This window comes from Gadus macrocephalus, chromosome 2 (genome assembly GCF_031168955.1).
Source record: "Gadus macrocephalus chromosome 2, ASM3116895v1".
Lineage (NCBI taxonomy): Eukaryota > Metazoa > Chordata > Actinopteri > Gadiformes > Gadidae > Gadus > Gadus macrocephalus.
Window position 1 is genome coordinate 10,287,127 of NC_082383.1, and position 22,271 is coordinate 10,309,397.

At 44.0% G+C, this 22,271-nt stretch overlaps 1 protein-coding gene across 1 annotated transcript in view; it reads right to left on the reverse strand.

Annotated features, from left to right (window-relative positions):
• LOC132448576 (voltage-dependent P/Q-type calcium channel subunit alpha-1A-like) overlaps positions 1 to 22,271 on the reverse strand; it is a 54,188-nt gene that overhangs the window by 26,755 nt on the left and 5,162 nt on the right. The window contains 13 exon segments of the mRNA XM_060040002.1: positions 648 to 744; positions 4,911 to 5,038; positions 5,333 to 5,489; positions 5,812 to 5,909; positions 6,354 to 6,419; positions 6,653 to 6,769; positions 12,088 to 12,171; positions 12,908 to 13,018; positions 13,220 to 13,384; positions 15,053 to 15,254; positions 15,528 to 15,668; positions 20,517 to 20,677; positions 20,893 to 20,992. Of these exon segments, the coding sequence (XP_059895985.1) occupies positions 648 to 744; positions 4,911 to 5,038; positions 5,333 to 5,489; positions 5,812 to 5,909; positions 6,354 to 6,419; positions 6,653 to 6,769; positions 12,088 to 12,171; positions 12,908 to 13,018; positions 13,220 to 13,384; positions 15,053 to 15,254; positions 15,528 to 15,668; positions 20,517 to 20,677; positions 20,893 to 20,992 (1,627 nt within the window).

Consider the following 22,271-nt stretch of genomic DNA (forward strand, 5'->3'; position numbering starts at 1 on the left):
CTAAGCCTGGGGGAGAGTGGTGTGTGTGTGTGTGTGTGTGTGTGTGTGTGTGTGTGTGTGTGTGTGTGTGTGTGTGTGTGTGTGTGTGTGTGTGCGCGTGTGTGTGTGTGAGAAATATGACCGAGGCGGAGCTGGTACACAGGTACCAAGCTGTTCCAGGTGGGACACGTTGGGAGGGGGGTTATGTCACGCAAATCAATGCAGTTTCTGTCCCCGCCCTACAACCCCCCCGAAAACAGAAAGCAACGATGCAACGGTGCAGTGGAGCGCCCCAGAGAGACTCAGACTTCTGTGAGTCCTATGGCAAGCAAAACACAGGTAAAACAATGTGGGGGGGGGGGGGGGGGGGGGATGAATTAGTCAAATGTTGATGCTAATGGTTTGGTTCTTTTAAGTGGTGAATCTCACATGCTTCCGACTAGCACCGGCGAGGGGTGATGGGGGAGGGGGAGGGGGGGTCTGCACATTCTCTTGGCAGTACAGAAGGCAGGTTGTTAATGGCGGGGTGGAAGAACAAAAAAATGAAAGTGTCCAAATGATTGTAAAGAAAAATAGATATAAACAGTACAAAGCAGCATTCATTTTCATTCCTGGATGCTGCAGCTAGTATGTGTGGTTGAGAGGTTTTGTTTGAAGGGAAGCCAAACCTTGCAGGCCACCCTATGGGGGCACTTCTTGCCTAAGCCGAGGGGCGGGTCGATTACTCGTAATAAACTGTACATGTCCTTATAATGAATCCTCCCGCTGAAAGAAGAATACACAGGGGGTTAGGAGACAAACAAACAAATACGCACACATACACACACACAAACACACACACACACACACACACACACACACACACACACACACACACACACACACACACACACACACACACACACACATACATACATACACACAGACACACACAGAAGAAAACATTTAGAAGAGAAAAACAGGAAGGAAAAGAAGAGACAAGATTGACAGAATATTGAAATATACTGTATACTGTAACTTTACCACCTCTGGCACATGCGCGGACGCACACACACACACACACACACACACACACACACACACACACACACACACACACACACACACACACACACACACACACACACACACACACACACACACACACACACACACACACACACACACACAGAAAATGCACATCACAGATTTGAACCAACCTGTGAGTGTGAGTCCAAAGCATTGTGGACACCATTTTCAAAACCACTTACTACTCATATATCCTTTTATTTCTTGCTTCCCTCTTTTCCTACTTCCTTCCTCTCTCCCTTTCCTTATTTATTTGTCTCGGCCCCAGCACCTGCCATGCTCTTCTTCATAGCTCACCCATGTGCACGGGGATGTTTGCACGGCGACGTGTGCAAGGTAATGTGTGCACGTTGATGTGTGCACTGTGATTGGGGAACGATGCCGTGTGCACCGTGACGTGTGCACGTGGTACTTACAGAAACGCCCGTTTGCATGCTGAAAGGCTAACTGCCTAATAGGCCCTTTTCAGTATCTTACTGCCAACGTTGCTCACAACGGCTGTTAAACTAATGAGGACAAATGGTACGATATCAGCATGTTCTCCAGACGAGGCGAACAGTAAAAACAGACAGTGGGCCCTATTTTAACGGTCTGAAACGCAAGTGAGAAGCGCAAAGCGGCGAGCGCATATAGCTTTGTGGGCAGATCTCTGGCGCTGTTGCTATTATACCGGCGAATAAATGACTCTTGCGCCCGACGCATATCTAAAATGGCTTGGCCTGAATACCCGTAGGTGTGTTTTGGGCGTATCATGCAATTAACCAATGAGAGTGCCGTCTCCCATCCCCTTTAAGAGCCATGAGCGCATTTTAACCCGACGAGTTGATATTTTGACAGGGCGTTTGCAGTCTCCGATGAGAAACATGCATGACCACATGAATTTCAAACTTCAAATGGCTCAATTTATGGCCAAGTATTATGGCTTAATTCACACATGGAATAGCGTCTTTTTCTACAACTTCAGAAATACTGAGTCGTCATGTACATTTCAGCATAGAAAACTTAACGCACATATGATATGCGTTCCTGTGGCCGCAACTGTGGGTCTATTTAATGATATGCGGCAATACATTAACAAACATTGTTTGTTACCAGTATTGTATACATTATCGTTCTCAACATGTGTTCATAATATGCATGTTTCCCCCCGTTATTATACATTGCCATGGACTGTATTATGCATTACGTGTTTAGTTTGCTTGGGTTTAAACAGATGGGTGCACACACGCATGTCTGTGTCAAGAAAATGTGTGTTTGCTGTATGGTGTTTGCAGATGCTTAAAAGTACAACTTATTACCACTGTATCAGCTGTTCTTTTCCAAATAATTTAACCAACGTTATCATTTACCCTAAAACGAGATTTTGCTTGAGTCTATTATTGTTATTATTATCTTAACGCATGGCATAGACTACTACAGTGTTCATTCATGCAGCCACTTTGGAAAAAGTAGTTTCCACAATCAACATCGTGATCATAATATTTCAATCAGGCAAATCGTTTGCATGTTTGTGCTGTGTATAGCCTACTGGTGTGTAGGGCTTTGACTCCGAACTTCGTTATTCGAATATAATTTGAATATCAAAAAATAAATCAAAATTCGAACGAATATTAGACAGCCCTTAATATTCGAACCTGTTATGGGCAGGCCAAGAGGGAGAGACGTCGGAGAATTGATTAAGTATTGATTAGACAGCGAGTTATTAGAAACCTAGTAAATCGTAACCATAGCAACGCTATGAGACCGTAACCATAGCAACGCCGGTAAACAAACCTCGCGAAACCCAATCCAGGTCTTACTGAAGGCATTTAATGGTCAAAATATTATTAATAAATATTAGAATATATTAGAATATTAATATTAATAAACAAACAAACTTCGAATATGATTTTTGGGCAAAAGTCAAAGCCCTACTGGTGTGTAAGCTTATGTTGCTTATGACCTGCCATGGTTCATCAAAATAGCAACAACAACTGCGCTATCCGCAAGTGCACTTAGACCAGGTATTTTTCGGTCAGTTGCGCAACTGCTTTATCGGTCTGTAAGATGGCACCATGTATCATTTGCGCCGGAACACACCTCTGCCTTTTGCCGAAACGCCTCTCAGGGCGCAAGTTTAGTGGCGCGAGTTTGCTGCGGGGGACAATCAGCTTTGCGCCGGGTGCAAACTAGCAGGGATACATGCGTCGACGTAGAAAGTCAATCTCGCTGGGTGCAAGATAGGGCCCAGTGTGTGAATGTATGTTACAGCCTGTGCACATACTAAAGACAGATATTATATTTATTTACATTATAGATTCATGGTATGTTGTTCATCCCTCATTCCCCTTCCTTCCTCTCTTGTTCCCTTTGTGCCTTCCTACCTTCCTTATTTTTTTCATACTCCCTTCCTTGCTCACTCTTCCCCTTGCTCCCTCCCTTCCTCCCTTCCTCCCTCCCTTCCTCCCTCCCTCCCTCCCTGTCCGCTACAGGCAACAGGACAGAACGAGGACGAGACAGGAAGTGGATAACAGACCGTGCTGGAATACAGATACTGTTAAACTTAGCGCTCGGGTTGGGGCGACCTTGTGTCCACATTAAGTTTTTTGGTTAGTATGCCGATTCCAGAGAGGGGGAGATGGGGAGAAGGGATGGCGAGGTGGGAGTGAAGGAGTGGGTTGGGGATTAAGGGGAAGCGACTCTGAACCTTTCACGCCGTCATGGTGAGAATTTGTCCTGACGCCGCGGCAACTGGTTCTGAGCATTGTCCTATTCGTCCGTCCTGTCCATTTTGTTCAGTTGTCACAGAAAAAATACTGTTTGTTTGTTGTTTGGCTCATTTTAGTTCACAATGACGGGAAATAATAGACACCTATTGTACTCAGAGCTCCACTGAGAAGGTTTTGTTGAAATGTTTGGGGTGAATAAGCATGTTAAAAGGTTGTCTTAGGCCCCGTCCACGCCTACAAAAACTATCTTTTCCCCCAGGTTTTCCTTGGCATCGTTGCAGGAATTAGTGATGGACTCATTGCAAAAACGCATCAAGCTGTAGAAAAGCTGAAGTACATATGCCAGGCCTATATGTCGTGCTGTTTCTGCTTCAGAATTCCACCAAAATAAAGAAGAATAAGCGGAGCAAGCGCATCAAGCCTGTGCGCCATACAGGCTAAACCTTGTTGATTGAGCAGAAAATACTTTTTAATGTACAGTTAGTAATCATATTTACCAAAGGGCTGTATTTAGAGCTACACAAATAACACAAATCAACTCAAACCAAATCAAATTAGACGGAAATCTAACGTTGCCCACCTGGTGGGGTGGGGCGATGATGTCATCGTTTGTGTATCTTTGGTTCTCATTTGTCCTAAAATGAAAACGCATCGGGGGGGTTTCTCTTTTTCATCCTGGGACCTGGTTTCTAAAGAGTGCGTTTGCAGGCACCGAAAACTCTGTGTCCTTCTGGACGGTCGGCCCAAACGTACAAGACTTCCGCGTTTTTACACAAAAATCATATCCGTGTGGACAGGGCCTTACTATTAAAACTGTTTTCTAATTTTTATGTGTGTGTATGCCTGTGCGTGTGTGCGTGCCGGCCTGTGTGTGTGCGTGTGTGTGTGTGTGTGTGTGTGCGTGTATGTGTGTGTGTGTGTGTGTGTGTGTGTGTGTGTGTGTGTGTGTGTGTGTGTGTGTGTGTGCGCGTGTGTGTGTGTGTGTGTGTGTGTGTGTGTGCGTGTGTGTGTGTGCGTGTGTGTGTGTGTGTGTGTGTATGTGTGTGTGTGTGTGTGTGTGTGCGTGTGTGTGTGTGTGTGTGTGTGTGTGTGTGTGTGTATGTGTGTGTGTGTGTGTGTGTGTGTGTGTGTGTATGTGTGTGTGTGTGTCCTCACCAGGCTGCTGGGTCGTACTCTGCCCATATCCTGACGTACTCGTCCAGGTGATGAGGGCCCAGGATGGACGAGTCTCTGGTCAGGTACTCAAAGTTGTCCATGATGACGGCCACAAACAGGTTCAACATCTACGCACAGACACAGAGCACTGCTTTAGCTCTGCTGTGAAGTAGAGCAGAGCTAAAGTAGTTGTTGGACCTAGTGAAAAAGCCTCACTGGTGGCTACAGTGGCCAATCGAGAAAAACACCCTCCCATGTCCAAACGTGTACCTGCATCTAATGTAAATCTAATGCGAAAGTGCCTACTTAATCACAAAATCATCATTACTATCATCATTATAATGATTGATGATGTCAATCATCATCATCATCATCTTTATAATCAGCATCAGCATCATCACCATATATGTGTAAGCACTCACCAGGAAGGAGCAGAAGAAGATGAAGGAGACAAAATACAAATAGGCGAACTGGCTCCCACACAAGGAGCCCGATTCCTTGTTTTCAGATAGGGGGTCACATGCTTTGCCCCCCAGACAGGCCAGCATGATCTCATGCCATGCTTCACCCGTCGCGCTCCTACGGCGAAACAAAGACAGGAAATGTTATGTATGAAATTTTCTTTATTATAAAACACATCATAAAAGATAGCTACGATTATACAGTACGCTCAGATTAACTATGATTAAAGATAAACTACGGTAAAATGAAGAGCTGTTATTCTAACCAAGCAAACCTAAACGATAATAGCTGTTAAAGTGCTAAAACAAGGTAGCAACTTTAAAAAAGAGAGTAAGATATGATGACATTTGGACTAACAATGGTGGTATGCGTTCTCATGTTTGACCCAAATTGCATTTCTCTGCCGATGTATTTAACAGGAATGTGAGGGCACACACACCTGAAGAGGAGTATGAGGGCCAGAAAGAAGGTCCTGAAGTTGTTGTGTTGGTTGATGGCACTTTCACTTTCTTCTTCAATCCCAATATTCCCAAAGAGCTGGCCCAGCACAACAAGCACGTTAATGCACACCTCCACCAGAACCACACTTTAAAGGGACACTTCATCAGGTGCTCCAAGCAGCAGAAAGTTTCGTGCATCCACAATTTTCCTGATACAGTAAGAATGTTTCTTATAACCTTGGGCTCACCTGATAGCATATACATATTTTTTTCCAATATATATGTATGATAATACTATTTTACAAAAAAATTATAGAATAGAATAGAAAAGGTCTCCAAAAGGTCATTTATACAGAAACAGACCGCTTAAGGATTTGTGCCCACAAGTTAACTACTACTAATCACCTATTGGGTCACAATGCACAGACCACCTAGTTATTTACATTATGGGCAGACGTTGAAAGGATTAAAACGTTGTTTGTGTTGAACTAGACACGCAGAAATGTAAGACATCCTGAGATCAAACAAGAGGCGACCTCACCTGCATCCCTATGATGGCGTAGATGAAGAACAGCATGGCTATGAGCAGGCAGACGTACGGTAAGGCCTGAAGGAACCAAACAACACAATCAGCATCAGACTTTTTAGGGAGGTCATTAACGTGAACTAGGCAAATTATATCAGGTTTGTTTCTGTGCATGTGACTATAAATATGTGTCTGTGTGTGTGACATGTGTAAGTGTATGTGTATGTGTATGAGCATGTTTATGTGTCGGGGTGTGTGACATCTGTATGTGTATGTGATTGCGTTTGTGTTTGTCTATGTGGTTGTGCGTGGACCTTGAAGGACTGGACAAAGGTCCAGAGCAGGATGCGGATGGTCTCTCCCTGCCGCAGCAGCTTGATGAGGCGGGCTGCACGGAACAGCCTCAGGAAGCTCAGGTTGATGAAGTTGTTCTGCACAGCCGCCATGACGCCACAAAACGGACAGAGAATGAGAGAGAGAGAACGAGAGAGTGGCACAGAGATAGACACAGAGACAGAGAGAAGGAGAGACGAAGAGAGAGAGGGCATGGGAGAAACACAGACAGAGAGAGCGAGACCGAGTGAGAGAGAAAGGGACAGAAGCACAGAGATGGCCGCACAAACAGAGAGGGGAAAGAGACGAAGAGACAACGAGGGCAAGAGCGAGGAAGACCCAAATACAGAGGGTGCAGAAGGGGGACAGAGGTGAGGTATTTAGGCAGAGTAAAGGACGGAGGAGAGGAAGAGAGAGAGCAAAGAACAAAAAGAAGGGATATAAACATCAAGAAGGTGACCGAATTGACAAGGATAAGAAAAACGAAAAGAGGATAGGTAGTGAAAGAAGGAAAGAGTGAGGACGAGGAGGGTTGCGTATCAATTGGGCGGGGGGGGGGTAGGGTAGGGGGGAGGGGGGGTTGGGTGGTGGGAAAAGAGAAGAGAGTAGTTAGTGGCTGAACAAAGAGAACAAGCACAATTTTTCTCAACCCTAACTTTTCAAGTCAGGCAAATTCAAATCAAAGAGGAGGTGGTGGGGGAGGGGTCGGGGGGGGGGGCTGGGTCGAAAAACATTCGAAACCAAACGCAAACTGGTTCAAATCAAACCAAAACATGAGCAAAACAAAAGCATATCCTCAAACCACAGAAGAAGAAAGCAAGGCACCAACAGGCATCTCATACCCCCCCCCCCCCCCCCAAGGAGTTAGCAAGGAACCAAACACACACACAACCAAACAGCCCACAGAGGAGGGCGTCGGGAGCCCCGGCCAGGCCACGGTGCTGGGAGACAACTGGGAGGAGGGCTTGGTTCGGGGTTAGGGGATGGTCGTTCATCCAGGTGCAGGGCCCTGCTCCTCGCATGCCGTATTACTACATGGTCACGTCAATCCCTTCTGCTGTGTCAATGCAATCAGGTCACTGTGATGCAATTGCAGTGGAGCGCCTAAGATTGATTTTTTTTTGTTCTGAACACGAACCGAATGTGGAACTCTGCCTAGGCTAGCGTTTAGAACCGAGATGGCCGCCAGGTGAATAAGGCCCTTTGTGTAAGTAGGGCCCTATGCAAGTATCTGTGCATTCACCTACATTCTGCTAAACTTCTCCTTTTACCAAATACTTTTAAACAACAACTTGCGAACTACAATACTTTTTTTCAATAACAATCTTTCTGTTTTGTTGTTGTTTTTTGATAACAGCTTAATAGGAATGACGCTAGCATTTAATCCTATGATAATGTAACCTTGCTGAACCGTAACATAAAAGTATGAGGAAAGGGGCCGATGTTAAAATCACTGTTTCAAGGCCAGATTTAAAATACAGATATTTAAATATCAGGCCAATGCGTTTTAACAGGCATGGAGGGCTTTATCATCATGTGACGCGTTGTCATCCATGTCCAGTAATAATTATTATAAGAACAATGCACAAAAAGGTTATTGGTCAAAGGACACGCTGGATATTTACCTAATTTACTTAATACCTTGTTCAGTGTAAGGAAGAATGTTCAGAGGGGGAGGTACTGGGGAAAGGTACTGGGTTCAAACCCTTGCTACTTAATTCAATATCTCTGCATTTACTCTTAGCCTATTTTGGGGAGAAAAGAAAACAAGTTCTTCAGAAGTAAATGCGGAAGTAGATGTTGAAGACCTAGACCTTTGACCAGTAAACAGGAGGAAGCAACACCATGGATAAAAGGATACAGGCTGCAGGCACATGCAGCCTGCAGGCACATGCACTTCCATGAACAGTATCCTGCATTGAGTCTGTGTGTAAAGTCATGCATTAAAGTAGTTGTTTAACTCTCAAGTCTCCGCCAGTTACTCTGCCAGTCACACACTCTGTGTGTGTGTGTGTGTGTGTGTGTGTGTGTGTGTGTGTGTGTGTGTGTGTGTGTGTGTGTGTGTGTGTGTGTGTGTGTGTGTGTGTGTGTGTGTATTTGCTCAAGTATTTTCCCCCGTGTCTGTGGGTTTCGATTAATTGTGCATGTCATGTGGATGTTGAGATTCAGGCAACTTTATTAATCTCAGGGCAGAGGGTTTCTGTTGCAATGACTGGCAGAGAGCTGGGTGGAATTATATTTATCTTTAGGTTCCTTTTACATTTGAGGGGTTGCAGAGCTCATGCAAGAGGTAGTTGTGCAAGTAAGTATGAAGGGTAGTTTGTTGTGTGTGTGTGTGTGTGTGTGTGTGTGTGTGTGTGTGTGTGTGTGTGTGTGTGTGTGTGTGTGTGTGTGTGTGTGTGTGTGTGTGTGTGTGTGTGTGTGTGTGCGGGGGGGGTGAGGTGTAGGCAATACATGCACTGTCCCCAACAACATTGGCAGGCCATGAGGAAAGGTGGCTCTTTGGGAGGGGGGAGGGGAATTCAACAAACAGATGCAGTAAAAAAAGAAAAAGCAGAAAAACAGATCTCCAAAAAAATTACAAACCATCTACACGTAGATGTTGCAGATGGGGCATGGTTTATAGCGGCACATTTTTGGATTTTGTGGTTGGTTTGGTCGGAGCAACCAGCGCGTGAGAGAGAAAACGTTTAGCGTGGACGGTACAAGAAAAGAAGGAAGGAAATAAAACAACAACAACAACAACAGCAACAACAACAAGAAAGAAAACAGACGCACACACAGAAACAAAAAGAAACATAGTAGACAACAACAACAACATTCCTGGTTCTTGCTGCACAGTGGGGTATACTACGAACCTCGATTAGTGGCTTAGCGAGATATGTCGCGCTCAGAGCCTGGGTTAGCTGCGACATGAAAGTCGCTCTCATTTAGCGTCGCTGATTCACCAAGGTGACTTATGCTGCCAACCAAACCTGGTCGGGTGGAGATTACCAGCTAAGACTTTCGGGTTACATCGGCTCCTAGCCCCTCCTTTGACAATGGCGTCACCATTTGTGGGTGTTCCCGTGCACCTCGGAGCCCTTAACGTACAGGTCTCTCCGGAGACAGAGGGTCTTTTGGGACAGATCCGATCCCTCTGCATCGCCTGAGAATATTCTTTATGCGATATACAGGTTCTGAGGGTATTCGCTATTTGATCGTCCTTGTTGGACCTTATGTAGACATTGCTTACTGTTGTGTCTCTGTGAGATAGTTGTAGATTTGAGGTGGCGCGTCAGTCTTGAATTTTTGCGTGCAGGGTTCGTCACCCAAGTGTTGTGCTTTTATGTGTAACTTAAAAAGTCCCAATTCGTATGTCATATGGATTACTTATTCACTAAAGGTTATGGAATTATATTTTTGTGCTGATTTCAAACTTGAAGCCATGTTCTCAAGGCCGTGCTGGCACCACATCTAGATGGGGGTAAAAGGCATGATTATGGACAGGCGATATTTACACCCCGGTCGCTGGCATTCGGGTCTTGTACTAATCCACTACGCCAACGCCGCTACATGTGCTACATGTGCTAAATGTATAGCACATGTTGAAAACATATGCTATACATTTCCCTAAATTATAGAATAAGGCAGGTTGGATGTTGCTTTTGCATTTTGAAATCCTCATCCCTCTATTAGGATTAAAGGTGAATACTTCTGCATTTGGCATAGTTATGTTTTAGACAATGTGCAGAATCCTTTCACTTACGAATTTACACGATCGCAACTGGGTTGCCCCTAGCTGTTATCTGATTCTTGAACTTCTCATAGCAGTTCATTATGACTATCTGTTCCTCTTGAGTGAAATATACTGCTCTTGATCTATCCATTTTGTAAAGGTGAGTAAAATGACGTGATTAACGCCCCTTTTACGGGAAGGCGCATTGAAACAAAAGTGGAAAACCTGCCTTGACAAAATGACTCGTAAGTGAGCTTCGTGGTACCATTTAACTCTGATTGCGAGTTTCGTATTTGTCCATCCAGGTTATCCCGTGAAAGCCTGGGTATGTTCAGCACGCTTCATAGTATACCCCACAGGTGTGCAGCATTGTTTACATAATTTTCATTGTGTTTATGTTTAGGATGTGTACATCCACAGCAGGGGAAAAAAAATATCAAATTGGTGGCGGCAGGGTTTAAAATTTAAAATATAAATATTGAAAATAAATACTTAAAATAAAACATTTGTTTCTGAGAATATATTTTTCTTCTTAGTCTTTTGAAACATGACCAAAAAGATCCAAAAATGCCCTGCACGATTGTTGATTCAGCTTTTGTTCTTCAACCAATCAAATAGCAATTATTTGAGCATATCAATTATCTCAATATAGAAATTATCTTAATATACCAATTAGCTCACTATACAATGCTAAGGACATTTGAGAATAAATGTTTAATTAAAAGCAAGCTGTAGTGCCGTGAAATTTACGTAAATAAACCTAAATACCATTCAGGTATTTACACTCAGCTTAATGTTCTACTAGCTAAATACTCTTCAGGTATTTATGTTAAAAGTATCTCCAGACCTGGTCTAGTTGAACAGATTTCAGGCATATCAGTAAAACTAGCAATTATCAACGAGGTTCAAGGTACAAGGTATGTACAATTTTGCATGTACAACTGAAATAATTTCAATACAATTACTGAAAAATAAATACATACATTGTTTTACATTAGACTGGGTCACAAAATAGGTACAGCCAGCAAGGACATGTTCAGTTTCATATCTAGCATATACTTACTTTCATATACAGGCACTCAGACAAATAGACAGAAACATTAAAACATTGAACTGTGTAAAAACACGCATACAGCAGCCAACAGGATATAATGGTTAGATCTGTTCAGTAGACCTACACGTCAGTCCTATCTCCTCCGACTGCCCAAGGCTCTGTCTACCTGAGCATATGATTGGCTACTGAGAGGGATGCTATGACGGTTGGTTGCTTAATGCGCTGCTAGCTGGGGCATAGTTGGGCACTCCCCCTGTATCCCTAGCCCCACCCGCTACCAACTAGGACATTTATATAAGACTTTCAGGGGATGTTCATGCTTCACTGACCATGTAAAACAGGGGTCTCTCTTTCTCCCTCCCCCCCACACTTCTCTTCCTTCATTCTCTTTTGCTGTCTTCTTTTTTTTTCTAAGGCCTTTGTGACAGATGTACAAGCCCACAACCGTGCGCTTAAAGCCCAGCTCTCATACACATGCACATACACACGCACATACACACACTTGCAAACACACACATACACACACACACACACACACACACACACACACACACACACACACACACACACACACACACACACACACACACACACACACACACACACACACACACACACACACACACACCAAATGCCACACTTACCCCAAGCTCGGTAACCAGAATGTCAGTGATGCTGCCAACTACTGTCACACAGTCAAAAATGTTCCAGGCATCTTTGAAATAATTCTGTGGACACATGGTAGACAATTAGTAGGGTGCAGTGGTAGGAAGAATATATATATATATATATATATATATATATATATATATATATATATATATATATAGAGAGAGAGAGAGAGAGAGAGAGAGAGAGAGAGAGAGAGAGAGAGAGAGAGAGAGACACACAGACAGACACACAGACAGACACACAGACAGACACACAGACACACAGAATCACATAGAGAGAAGAAGAGGCAGAGAGTTGGGAGAAACCAAATAAGGGGGAATGACAAGGAAGAAGCAGAAAGACAGAAATTAGGACAACGGAGAGAGAGAAGCGAGAAATGGATGTAGAACAAAACAGTGTGAGCCACAGAGGACAGAGAAACGATTGAAAGAGAGAGATAGATAGAGAGAGGGAGGAACAGGAAGTAGAATACATGAGACAAGTGCCTTATAGACAAGTGATGGACACAAACACATACACACATTGATTTTCTAGATAATAATAATCGAACAAGGTCACAAAGTCTCTTAAATAGTAAATTATCAATATTAATATTAACATAAATACATTAATAATAAGAACAACTTGCTTAATTTACATGATTAATAATGGAACACATGTCCACGTAAAGCACAAGCACATTTACAATAGGATAAATATTCCTTATAGTTCCTTTACATTTTTCAGTTTGTAGCTGCTTTTGTTTTGATTGTGAATACAAAAATCAACCAACAGACGCACACACACACTTACCAACACTCCAAAGGCGATGATTTTGAGGACACACTCCATGGAGAATAGAGAAGTGAATACAATGTTGAGGTTGGCCAGCACCGCTTCATAGGTGACTGACGCACCGTCATACTATGGACACCACACACACACACACACACACACACACACACACACACACACACACACACACACACACACCATTGTACCATTTCAACTTCTCCATATCAATACTAAACGCTAGCTAGCTTGTGAGAGAGCTTCGTAGGTAGAGTGACTTAGATTGAGACGTAGCTCATGCAAACATACCAACATAGACCTGAGCTCTCTTACCTTCATCATGAGTACGACGGTGTTGAGCGCGATCATCGCCATGATAGTATACTCAAATGGCGGCGACACCACAAACTCCCACATGCGGTACTGGAAGCTTTGCTTGTTTTGGGGCATGTGTCGCGTCAGGGGCCTGGCGTTGATGGCAAAGTCTATACAGGCTCTCTGCGTGGGGAAGGAGAGAGGAGGGGAAGGGTAGTGTACCGGGTGGAAACTCGTGAGTTTTGGGCCATCATATAGGTGCTTAAACTTTTACTAGAATGTGTCTTATTTTGTGTTATTGTCTAGTGAGAGTCAACCGCACATGATGTTGTTGTTTTTCCAGCCAGTACCTCCATACTACTGTGGTCTTGTGTGTTGTATCCATCTAGCAATCCTTCTAATCACTTGTAGAACCATCCATCCATCCATTGATTAAAGGGGACATATTATGATGTTTTTCCAACAAGTTAACATAGTATATGACTTCCAGAAAACGTGTTTTTGAAGCTGTTTGCTGGAAATAGCTTTAAGGAAAAAGATTCTTGCCTACGCTATAACCTTCTGTTTCGGCCCTTTGAGAATGTGCTGTTTCTGGTGTCTGTAGCTTTAACTGCAAATGAGATGCTGCCCATTGCATGAAAATTAGCTGTCAGTCAGAGTGAACCGCAGCATGGAGGAGTAAGTGATTTTTGCCGTTTGCGGACTCCCAGAGCTTTATATCGATATTATATCATATAATATGATATAGAATATAATATACTGTAATATAATATATACAGAGATGAAAAATAACTCGTTAAATTTACTCAAGTAAATGATTTGAGTAGATTATTTTGGTATTTTGTAATTTTTCAGTATTTTTTAAAAACGATACTTTTACTACTTGGTTGAAGTATTGTACTTGTACTTGTGTTACATATTAAACCACAAAAGTTACTGAGTAAAAAATTGCAGGGAATTATGTCGAGAACGACCTGAGAATTTCTGAGTTCACCTAGCAACAAACCTACCTTTCAGCCGTGGATAATGGCTGACTGTATTGTTATGTCAAGCTTCACAATGAACCTTCAGTTATGGACTTGAAATATTTTTAGTCGTTTGGTGTAAGCTATTTAACAAATGATTCAGAGATAATAGGAGTGTTAATATCACAGAGTTCAAGCTTATAGTGTCATGACACTCCTTCAAGTCATATCCAAGTCGTATCCATCCATCCAGCTATCTACTTATAGGACCATCCATCCATCCTCCAATCAACTTATAGAACCATCCATCTATTCATCCACTTATAGAAGCATCCATCTTCCTTCCATCCACTTTTCGAACAATCCATACTTCCATCCACCTATAGAACTGTAGCGCCCGCAAAGTCAGAATCACATTGCTACACACCTTTCCATTTAAACACTCCTCCATTCATGGCTTCCCCCGTCATCCACCCACATTCATCTCCTACTCCAATGGAAGTAATCCACCGATCCCCGCGCAGTGGGATCCGTCCTCCAGGAAGGGCATTTGGATGAGTGCAAGTCACCGGTGAACTATTAAACCGAGTCAAACCCGCTACAGAACCTTCCATCCATTCTTCCATCCACTTATATAATCATCCATCCCTCCATCCATCCTTCCATCTCTTCATCAATCCTCGCAACATCCTTCCCTGTACCGAAACACTCATCCATCCACCCATCCAACATCCATCCATCCATCCATCCATCCATCCATCCATCCATCCATCCATCCATCCATCCATCCATCCATCCATCCATCCATCCATCCATTTAACTATAAACCATCCATCCCTCCCTCCCTCCCTCCCTCCCTCCCTCCCTCCCTCCCTCCCTCCCTCACCTCATTCTTTTCTAGGCTGTAGTCCTCCATCATCTTGTCTCCCTGTTCTTGGAAGGTGATGATGATGAGAGCCACGAAGATGTTGACGAAGAAGAAGGGGAAGACCACGAAGTACACCACGTAGAAGATGGACATCTCCATCCGGTACCCCGGGCTCGGGCCCTGGTTCTCATAAGTCGCATCCACTGAATGTTTCAGCACCCTTGGCAGAGACCAGGATTCCGGTTAGAGAAAGTGCACGTGGGATTCTCTGTGTGTGTCAGTGTGTAACTCAGTGTGTAGGTGTGCGTGTGAGTGACATAGGCGTATGTAAGATTACGTATGCGTGCATGTATGTTTATATGTATCCGTCAATCGTTTTTTTAGGGAGATGCGGCCTAGCATCTGTGGTACATACACTGTATGCATTAATATATATATATATAGGAAGGGTGCTTTTGCGTGTGTGCATGCATTTGGTGTGTGTGCGACTCACTGCGGCCACCCCTCTCCGGTAGACACGGTGAAGAGGGTGAGTAGGGCCCAAGCCACGTTGTCGTAGTGGAAATCGTACTTCTTCCACTCCCGCTTCTGCGCCTTCACTTCGTTATTGGGTTCATACACCAGATATTCGCCCCTGAAACCAAAGGATAACAATGATAGCATTACTATGGTGGTCATGTATATGTAAACGGGTAGAGCATGGTGTCAAGACAGATGTTATCGTTAACGGTGTAAGAAGGTATCAATTTTGGATAAAAACATCTACAAATGGGTGTGAATATATATCGTTGGAAACTCTAAAGAAAGCTGTTGGTTTCAGCTTCAGATTCATTCTTTTTTTTTCTTTCTTTTATTCGTTTTTTGAAGAGTATAGTCACAGAGAGAGAAAGTTGGAGAGAAAGATATAAAGTGTGGAAATTAAAGGGGAACAGTGCCTGTTGGGGGACAATCCACATTACATTTAACCAATATTTTACATTTCTTCATTTTTTGACATGTACAGCAACCATTTATCCCAGCCTTTAGAAAATGAGTCTTCCTTACATATATTAATCTAAATGTGAGTCTCTCCATTGATTGAATATCACCGATAATGTTGAGCAATTGTCTGTAATCAGGTGCAACAGACTGGAGCCAGTTCTTAGTGATGGCCTTTATTGCTGCAGCAAGAAGAATCGTAATCAAATATAGGTCTCCTTTGTGCACAGTTCCTTCCATATATGTCCCAGGTATAGGACAAGATAAGCTCGGGGGATTTTGTATCCTAGTACCTCGCACAGCACGACATGAATATGATCCCAGAAAGATTGAATTTGACTGCAGCTCCGAAACCCGTGTGTATGGTCCATAGAGTTGCACAGTCTCCAGCAAGGTTGTTGAGTGTTCGTTTGTTTGCTAGCAATCTTGGGCGTTATAAAGAAACAAATTTGTTTTTCCAAGTGAATTCTCTCCATCCATGTGACTGTGTAGTTGTCTGGTGTATTTACCACATATCATACCACATGTTGTCCGGGGTCAGTTATTTTTCCCATTTAGCTTTGAAATATAATGTTGAATCATTCTTGGCTTCCATCAAACAAGAATACAGAATTGACACAGCTCTGGGAATGACGTCATTGTAACATTGTACAATCACTTTTACCATACGATGTATCTCATCAGCATGTTTCATAATTATTTTTACATAATAATCCCTCATTTGTAAGAATCTGAATAAGTAACCTTGCATATCGCTGTTATACCTATCTCAGTCCACTGTTTGGATAGACCAGGTTCCCTTCCCACTTTTAGTTGTTTGATAACGGAAAACCATGTAGTTAAGGTAAAAGATGTTGTTGGGTTCAATTCTTCCTCTCCTGACCCTATTGAATGCCTTTTCGGCATCTAGCCTAAGACAAAGCCAGTCTGGTCTTCATCTATCAAATCTGTTACCATTGTTTGGAGCCTGTTTGAAATTGTGGCAGTATTCTTTATCCTTTAGTGGTTTGGGAATGACTGTAATTATTTCTTCCTTCCATGAGGGGGGCGTGTTCTCTTTGGTAATTGTCCAATTAAAGACTCTAAGTAATGGTGGTGACAGTTCTTTTTCAATTTTTTTGTACCACTCAGATGGAAATCCGTCTCTACCGGAAGCCTTGTTTGTTTTCAATTTTCTTATTGCTTTATGGATTTCAACTGTAGATATCTTTGCCGTTATGCGTTCATTTTGCACTTTACCTACAGGCAGATCCAGGGAGTCTAGAAATGTTTTAGTATCCTTATGATTTGTTGTTGATGTTTGGGTGTGAAGATCTTTGTAATAATCCCTAAACATATTTTCAATTTCGGAATGAAGATGAACATTTCATATTTAATTTGGTTGGAATTAGGATCACGTAGTTTATTGACTGTAATCCCTGCCTGTTGCTTACGGAATCTTTTATTTTTAAAAACCTAGCCTTTATCTCTATTTCCTGTTGTAGTATTCTATTAATTTGGTTTCTCACCTCTTTCATTTTTTGCTAAATTATATTGTCCTTGTATAACAGCTTTTAAAGCGTCGCATAGCATTGCTGGGTCTGTCTCGTCATTATCATTCTCCTCTAAGTACTTCTGCATTTCAGCTTTGGTGAAGGAACATTTTCACTTAAGGAAATGTCGTCATCCAGCAACAGAGGGAGAACAGTTGTATTAACCATGTTTAATCTACCTTCCACCAGGTCCCTTCCGCCATTTCTATGATGAGATGGATGCCCTTCCCAGCTGCTTTCCAGAAAATGACACATCACTCCTTTTCCGGGGCTACCTCAACATCCTGCCAGAGAAGTTGTACTCACCTGAAATAACCAACCTTTTTGCTACCTTTGACTTAACACTATTCCCTCCTCCTCCCACCCACAGGGCCGGGACCCAACTTGACCTGATATTCACAAGGTCATGGGGTACCTCGGCTCTCTCCGTTACCCCGCTCCTTGCTTTTGACCACTTAGTTACTTTTTCCCTCCCCTTGAAATCCTCCCTACTCCTCAGACAGTCACCACACCCCGCAACTTGAAATCTCTCTCTCCCTCTACTTTTGCCTCAACTGTCCAGGCTTTACTACCATCCCTCGAACAATTCACTCAACTGTCAACCGAGGAAGCCTCGGACACTCTGCTATCCTCCCTGCCCTCCTTGGACTCCCTCAGTCCCTTCCACTCCAGACCAGTGAGTTCCTCTACTCCCCTCCCTCCCCCCCATCCTTGGTGGACCGAATCGCTGAGATCAGACCTAATGATCTTTCTCACTACCATCACCTCTCAGACTTCCACTGCATCAACAGCCAAATCTGCCTTCTACCGGACCAAAGTCAACCCCTCTCCCTCCATCCCCAGGAAACAGTTTTTCATGTTCTTTTCCCTTCTCCCCCTTCCCACCTTCCTTCCTCCCTCCCAGCTGAAGACCTTGTTAACTACTTTACCCAGAAGTTGAAGGACATCAGGTCCTCTTTTACCTCTGCCACCATCCTCCCTCCCCCTATCCCCAACTCTTTTGTTTACCACTTTGTCCCTGTCTCCTCTGAAGATGTCAACAGATTAGTTATGTCCAACCACGCCACTACCTGCCCCCTTAACCGGATCCACTCCCCACTCCTCCATGCCGTCTCGAGTAACATCCTGCCGTTCCCTCACTTCATGCCTTAATCCAGCGTCCTTCGAGACTGCCAGAATCAAGCCGCTCCTTAAGAACCGACCCTTGACACCACCGAGATCCATAGCTACGGACTGATAACTCTTCTGTCATTCCCTTCTAAAATACTGGAACATGCCATCTCTAACCAACTGTCCTCCTATCCCTCACAAAACAATCCCCTTGACCCTCTTCAGTCAGGCTTCAAGACTGCACACTCCACTGAGACAGCATTCCTCACCGGGACGGAGTCGCTCCATGCTGCCAGAGCCTCATCCATCTCATCGGTTCTCATTCTCCTCGATCTGTCAACGGCGTTCGAAAACCGTGAACCACCAGATCTCCTACACGAATCGCACCTATTAGGTCCAATATAATGGCTCCATGTCCAAACCCTGCACTCTTGACACTGGTGTCCCTCAAGGCTCTGTACTGGGACCCCTTCTGTTCTCCCTATATACTAGATCACTGGGCTCTGTAATCACATTACACATTTTTTCCTATCACTGCTACGCTGACGACGCTCAGCTATTCCTCTCTTTCCCCTCCTCTGATACCACCCTGATTGCAACACGCATCTCAGAATGTCTGGCAGACATCAGCACTTTTACGACTGCCCGTCACCTGAAACTTAACCTCAACAAGACTGAGCTCCTCCTTATGCTAGGGAAAAATTGCCCTCACATTGAGTTACTGGTCACTGTGGAGGACATTGCAAGATCCTCATTACCAACCACAAGAAACCTTGGTGTGGTATTGGACAATCAGTGATGCTGCACCGCAAACATCACCGCGTTGTCCCGTTCCTGCAGATTGGTCTCTACAACATCCGCAGGCCCCGGCCCTTCCTCACAGGGGAAGAAGCTCAGCTCCTGGTCCAAGCACTCGTCATCTACCACCTCGACTACTGCAACTCGCTCCTGGCCGGACTCCCTGTCACTGCGATTAAACCTTTGTAGCCTATGCAGAACGTGGCAGAACGCCGTGTGTTCAACCTACCTAAATTCTGAGACGTGAACCCCTAATTCCAGGACCTCCACTAGTTCCCTGTAGTAGCTTGCATCAGATTAATGATGGTATTGGCCTACAAGGCGGTCGATAGAACTGTCCCTGCCTACCTCCAAGCGTTGGTCAGACCACATACCCCAGCTCGAGTGCTCCGCTCAACTACTTCAGCTGGACGTCTGGTACCACCATCGCAACGAGCAAGATAAGGGTCGATCATCAAAGTCACAACTCTTCTCTGTTTTGGCCCCGCAGTGTTGGAATGAGCTCCCTGCCGATGTCAGGACTGCAGATTGACTCACCAGCTTCCATAAAAGACTCAAGACTCACCTGTTCAGAGTTCACCTTGACTCTGCAAACCATCCCTTCCCACCGCTCTTATGCACTTATTGTATGTTGTACGTCCTGGCACTTAATGTACGCACTTAATGTATGTTGTACGTCCTGGCACTTAATGTACGCATTTAATGTATGTTGTACGTCCTGGCACTTAATGTACGCACTTAATGTATGTTGTACGTCCTGGCACTTAATGTACGCACTTAATGTATGTTGTATGTCATGGCACTTAAAAATTGTTCTTGGCATTGTGTAGCATGTTGGTGCTTGGCACTTGGTTCTATGAACATCCTTACAGTAGGGACAGGGGTATATTGCTTCGCCTTCTTCTGACAAATACTTATTTTCGGTCGCTTTGAATAAAAGCGTCTGCTAAAGGCCCTAAATGTCAGTGTATATGCAAATGTTTAATGAGTCAACATTTAAGGTTTCCTCTTGAGAAAGCCATAACGTTGTGCAATTCTGCCGAGTGACATGACCACATCCTGACCTGCAATCGCGCTCAAACTCTTTGGACTCGTCCGTGCAGAAGAAGAATCGTCCTTTGAAGAGCTGCACGGCAACCACGGCAAAGATGAACATGAAGAGCATGTAGACGATGAGGATGTTCAGCACGTTCTTCAGGGAGTTCACCACACAGTCAAAAACAGCCTGGGTTTGGGGAGGGGAGATAATATTTACATTGTCATCAAGCAGATGCTTTAATCCTAAAGGAATAATAAGTGAGGCTGAGGACAATGAAATGCATTCAAAAGAGTTAGGGTTTTACAATCGAATGATGAGACGCATGACTTTACATAATGGGATTGAAATTCTGAAAATGTAACACCCAAGTACAGTGACGCAGTAGAAACTCCTCGGGATACCTTGAGTTTGGGGAGTCGTTTGATGGTCTTCAGAGGTCGAAGAACTCTTAGCACCCGGAGCGACTTGATCGTGCTGATGTCCTTTCCCGCACTGCTCCCCCTGTCAATGTGCAAGCCCATACACACACACACACACACACACACACACACACACACACACACACACACACACACACACACACACACACACACACACACACACACACACACACACACACACACACACACACACACAAACACACACCCACACAAGCACAAATTGTAAGAAACAGGATAACGGACATCCACAAAGTTTATCATGTTATTGTTTATGTTGATGTTCATCTTCATTCCAAAATGGCAGTTCAGAGCCATTTCACAATGTTAGTGGTTTCCGAGTTAACTCACGGCGAGTAACTGCGTTTGGAGTGCATGCAAAAAACAATGCGCTTTTCGTCACTCCTTAGCCTTGGTGGTTAGCATCGTGTTAGGGTTTCAGTTACATGCTAGTGTTAATGGGATATTTTGCCACGACTACCGCCACTGCTACATGCTATGGTTAAGCTTGGCCCAAACCTCGGCAACGCTTTTTACTGAACACCACATTTCAATGTTTTACGAGGAGGGATAAAGACTGGACTAAAGACAGGCATGCCCGGCGCATGTCGCAGTCTTCCCATGCAGCATTGAAACGTTGTTGCTTTCCATGCGTTGCCGTCGTGTCATTAGTACCACCAGCACAACTCTTCTGCATGACACGCAGATCAACCGACCAGCTCCCACAAGTGGACCGTGCCCACGGGTTGGTGGCCTGATCTAGCCATCATACAGCTGGGTGACCGTGCCCATGTGTGATGTCACTAGAGAGCATCACACCTGGTGGTAACATATGGGGGTCATTTAACTGAGTGAGTTTTACAAGCGTGATCATAACATGGAATCTTGTCTTGGAGGGTTAGGGCTCTAAGACAAAGATGTTTTTCATCAAGCATTTTCTGACTGAAATGCTGAGCCAAACCTCTCTCTTTCTTTTTTTGGGAAGTACTCTTGCGGAAACACACAAATAAACAAACAATAGATGTGAGACACAAGGCCCTGGATCCCTTGTGTACTTCTCGTGTTGATTCTTGAGCACAACGCATTCTCCCCTGAGCAATCTCAATAATTAAAACAATTTTGCAAGCAAACATCACGACTATTGTCAACCCTGCTGCAGGTAGAAAAGTATCCTCTCTGTCTTCAACTCATGAGCTCTTTAGAAGAAAAGGGCATGAACTCAACCCTCAGGGGGTACTATTATTTCAACACAAACACACACATTTGTGTTTGCACATCTGTAACCTTGTGCATATCTCTGGAACACATGTACAAACAGTACATAGTTGAGTTGTTTGGCTGTC